The sequence below is a fragment of the Aplysia californica genome, unplaced genomic scaffold (genome assembly GCF_000002075.1).
Source record: "Aplysia californica isolate F4 #8 unplaced genomic scaffold, AplCal3.0 scaffold00244, whole genome shotgun sequence".
Taxonomy (NCBI): domain Eukaryota; kingdom Metazoa; phylum Mollusca; class Gastropoda; order Aplysiida; family Aplysiidae; genus Aplysia; species Aplysia californica.
The window spans coordinates 134334-144272 of record NW_004797514.1 but is presented as its reverse complement, the minus strand read 5'-3'; the positions used below and the strand labels follow the sequence as shown (position 1 = coordinate 144272).

The 9939-nt window shown below is 36.8% G+C and overlaps 1 protein-coding gene across 1 annotated transcript in view; it reads right to left on the bottom strand.

Annotated features, from left to right (window-relative positions):
• Positions 1 to 4371: 4371 nt before the first annotated feature.
• LOC101864231 (kinesin-like protein KIN-14D) overlaps positions 4372 to 9939 on the bottom strand; it is a gene marked incomplete in the record, with an annotated part of 69615 nt that continues 64047 nt past the window's right edge. Inside the window, 3 exon segments of the mRNA XM_035970262.1 lie at positions 4372 to 8051; positions 9049 to 9144; positions 9681 to 9867. Coding sequence (XP_035826155.1) covers positions 7902 to 8051; positions 9049 to 9144; positions 9681 to 9867 — 433 coding nt within the window.

Below are 9939 nucleotides of genomic sequence, written 5' to 3'. Positions count from 1 at the left end.
TCAGTTTTTCTGAGATGTGGACAACCCTAGTTCAAATTCCAAATGGCAATTTGTGGAACTCCGGTTGTTTGGGGGGTTATTTTTTAAAAACTTCTCTGTCTATCAGTACTTTTGGAGATGGACGTTAAATTTGGAGGCTGAAATGGATGTTAGACATTATGTCATGAAATAAAGCCAATACGTCTTTCTTCTGAGATGTTGTATTTCTTTCAGCCCCGTTTGGTCATGACAGGCAAAACCGATGCAGCCCACCTCCTGAACAATATTTATCTTTTACTTTTTCGGTGTATCTTGCAATCCCTCAACGTAACACCCAAAGTGGTCCAACGTGTAAACACAACAAGGTCGGGTACAAATCTAGCTAGAATTGTAAAAGTGGAGAGATAATAGAATGGTGTGAAAGTGCCAGATCTCAAGCAGGCAGAGCCGTACATGGTTCCCTCTGTTAAGTAGATGTTCTTAAAAAACAACTAATATCAAACTGATCATTTTTTTCGTAGAGTTTTACGGCACTTGCAACACAACAAGGTAATATAAGTGCCGAAGGTTAGATGTGTTACAAGAGAGTAACAAACACAAAACAGAAGGAGGAGAGATAATGACGATAGATGTTTGATAAGAAAGAAGAAGCAAACCATACCAGAGCACCAGCCAACCATCCACCAGTGCATCTTGCAATCCCTCAACTTAACACCAGAGGTGGTCCTAGGTGTAAACACAACGAGGTCGGGTACAAATCTAGCTAAAACTCTCAAAATGGAGAGAAAATAGAATGGTGCGGAAGTGCCAGATCTCAAGCAGGCAGAACCGAGCATGGTTCACTCCCCATTCCTCCGCTTAGTCATCATCATCAATGCCTTTCACCCCTGGCAGGGTATAGGCCAACAAGCTCCTTTCATTGATCTCAGTCCTGGGCCATCCTTCCAAGCTCTTTCCAAGCGAGCTTCATCTTTCTCATGTCCCTTTCCACACATCTCCTCCATGTTTCCCGTGGCCTACCCATACCTCGTGCTCCCTGTGTTTAGTAGATGTTCTTTAAAAAATAATCTTATCATTTTGATATTTTCTTTCGAATCTGTTCAGCCTATCTATGTAAGCCACTTCCGGCCCACCTCTGTCTCATATGCCTTTTATGGAAAGGAAAAGGTAAGACGGGTCGACACACAGAAACAAAATAGGAAAAGAGTAGGCTTCGGCCGCCACTCGGGGAAAATTTAAACTTTATTCCTACCAAACTGAAATTACTTCAACAGCACAAAGTCTGCTTCGACTGTCAAAGCATCACGGGAATAGCGGGTCACAAGAGTGTGACAAGCATACAAAAAAGTAGAGGAAAATGATGACAGTAAGAATTAGGAAAGAAAAGCAGCAGTTCCCTGTTGCAGTTCAGGCACAGTAAACTGCTATGAGCATGACATTGATGAATCAGCCCATTTACAATTCTACTGTACATACGAACATGTTAATGCCCCCCCCCCCCTTTGGGAATGGCCTATATATAAAGGCATTTCAGTCAGTAGCACCGCCCCGGGGGTCTTGTGGACTACCATAAGTTTTTTACCTGACCATGAAGGAGAAAAGATAGAAAGCTGAAATTTGGTACTAAGCTTAATCTTTCTTTATGTAGTCGCCTCCCAGAGTTCTCTCTAGGTCAGAAAACCAGCCCTCTACTGCTTTTTGACCTCATCATCACTTTTTTTACACCAAAATTCTATCACAGCATAGGATGGCAATCCATATACGGCATGCACCTCGGTAAAATTATCCTGTTGTTGCTTGCCTTGCAACAACAAATACTTCATTATGGAACTACGCTCAATTTTCTCCATTTTTATGTTGAAACTGGAGAACAACATACCCCCATTCACTTAGAGTGCGCTGGTGGTAAAACCATTAATCTGAAATTCCCCAAAATTTACAAGCATTCTAGGAAGATACTTGTTGGCTTTCACCCAAAATTTCAGCTTTCTACCTTTTTCCTTCATGGTCAGGTAAAAAACTTTTGGTATGCCCCTTGTATGTCACCCAGGTTGGCAAGCACTAATCTATAGAAATACATTATTTAAAAGAACAAAACTTCACGACATTTTTTTTTACCAAGAAAGTCTTTGTATTTCTTCTATTTTGTAACACATGTACGCTATGAGAAAACAACATCAATTGCAGAACTTATACATGGAGTGCACAAAGATTATAGTGTGAAAGTCCACTCGAGCCCTCCATTCCCAACTTTTACGTGACCAACTACACACATCCGAGTCTCCGCTCTCACTGAGGAGAGACCATCATGGAGGTAGTTGTGACGTCATGAGCAAAAGACGGTCTTTGGTTGTTTGATCCTTTTAAGGACAAGAAGCGGGCTAACCCAGATTTCGCGGGTTTCCAGAAATCTTGACGTACACCAAAAGTGGGCATTTTCCTAGCTGTAAGAGAAGTTTGGTTTCATTGGTGTGTATATTTGTTTGGTTATAGAGAAAACTCTCCTTGTCTTTTAAAGAAACCTTTGATTTTCTCAAAACAGCATTTTTCGTGATAGCCCCCTATTGTGCTTAAAAGTAAAAACGACCATTTTAAATGACGTAGGGCTGAAGTAGACTTTCACAGATAATTGCATGTTTGTCGAGTGCAAATAAAAATGACATTGCGTGTAGCCTGTTGAAAAACAACGCAAGGGCCTGCAGTATAAACATTAATAAAAATATAAGCTCATCTTCTCGGTCTCGAAAGTAAAGTTTATCACAGATACAGGAATAATGGTTAAAGCTTCAATCATGTACAGGACAAAAAATTTAGACATTGTAATGCCCTCTCATCTGTTGAAAGTAAACGTTTTATTTTTTCTAAAGCAAAAACCAAAAGGTACACAAATTCATTCATGTTATCATTAATACGAGCTATTTATTCACTGCCATCTGTTCGAGAATAACATTGGATCTAGTGACTAATCATGTGTGTGTGTGTGTTTGTGTGTGTGTGTGTGTGTGTGTGTGTGTGTGTGTGAGAGAGAGAGAGAGAGAGAGAGAGAGAGAGAGAGAGAGAGAGAGTGTGTGTGTGTGTGTGTGTGTGTGAGAGAGAGAGAGAGAGAGAGAGAGAGAGAGAGAGAGAGAGAGAGAGAGTGTGTGTGTGTGTGTGTGTGTGTGTGAGTGTGCGCGCGCGCGTGTGTATGTATTTACCATGCCGTATCAATTTTCTCTTTGTGGAGATCAATAACATGTTGTTATATCTAATAGTTGTATACTCCAATTGAAAATTTTTATTCAGGAGAATGGTTAGAGAGATCAGGCTCATAATAATGTCAAGCGTTTGTCACTGACATGGCGTTTATGCGGCTAGTCACTTCATTAAGAGTGCCCGTGTGCAAAACATGATACATTATTGTAACCCTAGCTCAAGAACAAGGAGCAGCACGTAGTGGCGACCAGAAACAGAGCCTTGACTGTTTGTGTTCATGTGATCTGGCAGGAAAAGTAACATTGATGTATTATTTATTGTATTTATCTATCATGTATGAACGCTATTGTAAACCAGATCTCCCCATGAGAATCAATTACAGTGGAATTTTAAATATTTTTTATTAAAGACGTTGACAAAGAGAAAATCTTATAATTAAGTTTAGTAAATTAGTATTTCCTAAAAAAAATGACATCATTCATAGATTCTTTTGCTTTTTGAAACGCGCTTAGAGGGGAATTTGCCTACAAAGCATCGATAGACTTTTTTCACTGTGTTTCTCAGGTGTCACTGCACAGAATGAAGCTCAATATCAAAAGAATGATGTCGCTGTCACCAATAATTGCACAAAAATTATGAAGTCAGATAAAAACTTCTCCTGTATGCAACAAGTCTTCCCAATAAAAAAAAAAATAATACCTTAGGCTTCAGTATATTAGATAACAAAGCTATTACAACAGCATTTCACCATAAAACTGCATATTTTATCAGAAGAGGATCAAATATGAACAAAAAAAGGGGAAAAAAACAACCTACATTGAGCTAAAAATATGTTCCAACATATTCATAAAAGATTCAAGTTATCTTAACCTGCCACAAATGTAGATCCAACTACACAGTGTATGAGGACGTAGTAGACACATTATAAGTCTGTTCAACAGAAGACCAAAGGCAATGTAGCTGCACATTTCAAACCATTAAACACAAATCAGAAAGGCAAATTTGCATATTTCATAGAATTCACATTGTTGCACGTTTCAGATAAAGATAAAGACAACAGAATTGAAAAACCTATTTGAATAATCAAGGTATTATGCTTTTTATTTTCATCCCTCAAAACACATGAGCGTTTTCATGATTTGTTGAATGGTCAGAATGCATATCCTCAAAGAGTTAAATTGCTTTATTTCATTACTTCTTGTACTGTGATTTAAAAAAAAACTTCCTGTATTAATTGTGTCAAAGTGTAAGGCTGATGTAAAAATTGGCTTGTGTGCCATGAACAATCTATAAACACATGGTAAGAAACAGACGAGTTAACGTACTGAAAATTTTTTTCAGTTTTCATCCTGCTTCAACCAATGGAAAAAAATAACGTCCCTTCTTACCTTTTTCAGAATTCAGAAGGTAGGGTGGTTATAATAAATCGCATTTAAAGAAAAGAATAGGTCTGATCATTCAAAAGTTAAAACTAAATTTTGTACCCTTCTGAGGGTTCCAAAGATATCTTTTGGCATCATATATGTTACCTTCAATGTTGCTTTGATAGTTTGGATAAAAAGGGACTTTACAGTTTTTATTGGGTTAAACTTGTTTTTTTTTAGTATTTCTTGCTGCTTTTTAAAAAAAATTTGTCTTTCTGGTTGGTTTGTTCGATTTTTGGGTTTTATCTTTTTGTCTTTTTTGGAAGAAGAGAGGGCAGCGTAAGAATGGTTGGTTAAAAGCACATATAGATCTACACATTAAAAAATGTTTAAGAACAGCTTATCAGTAACCACAGAGGTAAATCTTAAAAGTGTATAATATAACATATGGGGTGTATATTTTATCTTTTGAAAAATCAAACAAAAAACATATGTACACTACCCATGACAAGCATTTGACAATAAATAGCCTATATTATATGCCATAGTTTAAAAAACCAATTGCAATAAATAGTATTGTAATATTAACATCAGCAGTTTGAGAGTAAATAATAAATCTCAGTAAGATAGACTGCCATTGGAGAAAAAAACATTGGAATAAGTAAGAAGTATCATTTAGGGACGCAACATAAACAAAGATCCAGTCATAAGAAACCTATAGTGCAAGAGCATCCATACCTTTGACATGTATTAGCCACTTGATAGAAGAGAAATAAAGAAGGCAGTCTTTTAATCTTTTTTTGCACAATGTGATGACCCGGTTGAGAATCTCGGAAGAGATTTGTTCCACATTATTCATATCAAAACTTTTAACGAAACTGTCATGCTGTCTTGGCCTGAGAAACAGTTTAATTCTTTGGAAATAAAAATGTAGAATATAAAAGAGTGTTTTATTTCTTAGAAATAAAACAATTTTAATTAAGAAAGATAAATGTATTGTCTGGAGCATAAGCCTAAAGAGATCCACATTGAAAAATCCTTTTAACTCAGTGCACTAATGGTGTCACTTCTTTTAAACCAAATTCCAGCTTTTCTTGGTTTTGTAGAATAATATTGTCTGTCTCTTCCTTTTCTGGACAAAGAATCCAGAGAAGTTTGTAAGTCGTGTATTACCAATAATATACCAAAATTCACAGGAAATCGAAGAAGGAATTTCTGTGATATCAAAATGAAACAGGTCACGAAGCAATCTCAGGGGAAAAGAAACCAACACAAGGCACAAACTTGAAAGTCAAGAAGACCTACAAAGCTGTCAACCAAATACACTATCTGAATTCTTTGTCTAGATTTTTTTTTTTAACGTTTATCAAAGCCTGTACATAGGCCTCTCATTGTAAAGTTTACAGTTGTCTATGAGAGAATTGTAAACTTAAAACATTACAGTATTCTGAGCATTAACCATAACTCTTTACTTCATAAGAGTAGAAGCAGGAAACAAATTGGTTAGGTTATTTTTCAAATGTTTGTGCAGGGAAAATGAGTTTAACAAAAGTACACCTGAAATTGGACATTTCCTCTCTGCTTGACATTCTTCAACTGAGCGCACAAAAACATGAGAACAGCTTCATGAATTACCCAAAGGATAAATTAAGTTCTTAAATAGTATAACTGAAGTTTAAACGGCATATAACAACATGAATTGCACCAGAGTAAAGAAAAGTCATTCTGAGCACATATCACAGATTATTCAAAGAATCTTATCTATAGAGAATAAAAGTTTGTATACATAAACAATCATATAAATCGTACAGCAATCCCTGGAACAAAGTACTTAAAGGACAGTTCATATCAAATATAGAAAAAGTCTGGACGGAGAAAAAGGCTGAGAGGTTTACCACTCTAGAATTTACAATACATGCAATGCACAAACTGGTCATGAATTCAACTTATTAGCATTTAGAAAATCCCACTAAATCAGTTTTCACACAAAAGGTTGCTTTCCACTTTGCTCAAACTGAATCCATAAAATATATAGTTCTCTTACAACATAGTAGGCTGGACCTTTACTCCTTTCCTGCCAGGCTACAGACAATCTTGGGTTGATCATTACAGGCAGAGGGGGAAAAGTTCCAACATGTAAAAAGTCTGGAGGCTGTTAATTAATTAAAGACCACTTCAACTCCTATTTTAGGTTGATTTTTCAAGCATTTCTATTCATTAAAATAAAGGTTTAAAAAAATGTTGGAGTTCACCGATGAATACACATTTATATGATGATACCCTTTAACTGTATCAAGCTGGAGTGAGGAAAACTCACAAAGTACAAATGGTCAAACTCCAGGACTGTTAAGAATTTTTTAAAAGACTTTTTTGCAAGTATGACAGCTAAATAGATGCAGACTGATATGAATTGTGAAATCCTCAATTCCCATTACTGAATTTGTGCAGAAATTTCAACAGAGCAAACTACAGTAGAGATACAACATGTGCAAATGATGAGGACAGCTTTGCATAAGCATTACATAAACATGTGCATTTTTTTTGTTTATTTAGTAATAACTGTAGACACAACAATTGTTTGCAATGCATAAACAGGGCCAAAATAAACAAAACTTTTGGCAACAATGAGGTAAAACAAAAAGCAGTTTCCAGAGATAACATGAAGGTGTCACAACTGATGTCATTAAAGTTTAAGATGACACCAATACAGATAATTAAAATACTTACAATTTAACATGCCGAGACTAATAGCTGTATTTACAATAGAGGGTAACGTTATCTTTACTGACTATCAAAAGATGGACCCTGACAGCCCATGAGCCATTTGCCTACACATCCCAAACAGCAAAGTGTGGGCATTCTCAGGATGCAACAACTTTAATGAACAAACTCAAAGCTAAAAAATCCTCCTTCCCCCCTCCTCGTTTCCCCCCTCAAAAAAAAAAGAAAAACCCCCACACAAACAAGCAAAAACCCTACAACATTTAATGGCCACATTTCAACAAAATTGTGGGGGAAAAGTACAGAAAGTCTGCAATGTTTCCTGTGTAAATGAACTGAATTCAGTGATTCTAATTTACAAATCAGAGCTAATATCCAACCTCTCCCCAGAAGACATATCATGACCATTGTTCTAAACATTTAGGTTTTAACAAAACTTTGGGGGAAAAAAGTACTGCAAGTTTATGGCTATGGTTTTACATTAACATTTTAACAAAACTGGGAAAGAAGGTGGGGGTTGGGGGAGTGCTCTAAGTCTGTAATGCTTCTTATGTGGTTCCCTCTTTTTTTTCTATTTCTTATTGTATCGTGCTAAGGCTCAGGGTGTAACTATCTGTAGGATTTTCATCTCACGGGCGGTGTCCTCTATCTTGGCGGGAAGCCTCCAGGTTTGCGCTGAATGTTCTGTTTGGCCTGTCCGAGAGCGACTTGCCGTGCGTTGCTTCCAAACTCCAGAGTGTTACATGTCTCCGGGTAATTCCTGACATCAGGGCTTATGTTCACAAAGAGACAGGCCTGAAAAAACAGAGAGTATAGAAAATTAATAAGGAAATCTAGATTTGATTGAAGAAAAAGACAAAAAACGAAACTCTGAAGTCTGGGAGAAAAATTTATATCATGTCATGATATTGTACTAAATAAACACCTTTTACCCCACCTCCTCCTTCCACTTCCACCCCCCCCCCCTCCCCACTCCTTTTTCCCTTTCCCAGCTAGACTGTTGGAGCTTAATTAACAGAAATGTACCTGCTTACAAGTAGGATAGGCATTCTCTTCTATTGATCAAACGGAACAAAACACAGAAATATACTGGGTCAGATAATGTACATAACATGTCGTGATTTTTACTTTGCGCACCATCTCTTCCTTCTTTCTTTCCTGATTCATTCTTTACTGTGTCAAGTGTTTAGCATTCTTCAAGATCTATTTCTATCAAGTAAAATTTTAAACTCATACTAATGCAAACACAAAGCACATATCTTATTGAGATCATATTTGACTATTTCAGAAGCAAGAGATATACCCATATGACTTTATGTAAGGCCGTAGTGAATCAAGGCTTGCAATCCAAATTCAAGGATTTAAAGAAGACGATAAATGCAAAACATCAGATTTTATATATTATGCACGTAATGAGAAAAGCAAACTGAGTGTAATAAATAATTTAAAAAAGTACAGTAGTTGAATGTCGTAGTTTATAGTGCCAGGGAACACAAGAAGGGCCACTTGAAACAGTTTAGGACAATTATCATTTATAGATGCAATAATAAAAATAATAATTAATAAAAATAGCATTTGTATAGCATAAATTCCTACTCAACAGCAAGCTCCACACATGTTTCAATCTATAATGACTAAAAGAAAAAAGAGTAATCCAATGTAAGAGCACTGACTTACCATCTACAAGACGTATAGTTTGTATAAATGACAATTTTAATAATAGGAATTACGTGCAACACCATTTATGACCAAGAAAAGATGAAACAAGTGCACAATGAAACAAGAAACTCACTTTAGCATCACCACCAAGGCAAGGCCTCAGAATCTGGGTCAGCTTAGAATTACGGTAGGGTACGTGAAGTTGACTTTCCCTCAGAGCTGAGAAAACCTAAAAAATAGAATATTAAAACTGTAAATTTGAGCAAACAGATAAAAAAAAAAAAAGAACAACGGTTGTGAAAAAAGAACCCATAATAATAATAATGATAATAATAATAATAATAACAATGACAATAATAATACATGTAACAATAATAGCCATTAAATCAAATAATAAAATGTTCCACTAGCTCAGTTGGTATTATGCTGGACTACGGAACTAATGGCTTTGGATCGTTCATGAACTTGAATATTTTGTGGAGTTTTCAAGGCTCTGAACCATTTTGGCTCTGTCCTATCGTGGATGGAAGTATAATTAGGTCTGCCTCTAAAATAACCTAATTGTGTTGATAAGAGCGTTGAATTCATACCGCTATTTAATACTTTCCAGTCACACAGCCAGCAGTACAAAATACCCAATCCGGTCACTCAGCCAGGAGAGCGACTGCAACCAACTTCTTGGGCCTGGCGCATTATTGCGCCAGGTGACCAGAATGTTAATTAACTTGGGTTTTTTTTACAAATAGTACTACACATATGACTGACCTGACCAAGGGCAGAGAGTGACTTGTTGATTGCGGCGGCTTCCACCAACCTCTGCCCTGAGGCCTCTGTCTTGCTGATCCTCTCAGATCCTGCCAGATCACACAGAGTGAGGACACCCTTGGAGATGGCGCCCGTCACTTTGTCCTCTCCCTCCACAGTGATCATTAGCACAAGATGGGAGCGAGAGCTGAGCACAGATACATAAGATATTATTGTATTGTTATTGATGTATGTGTTTGTGTGTGCGTGTGGCGGGGGG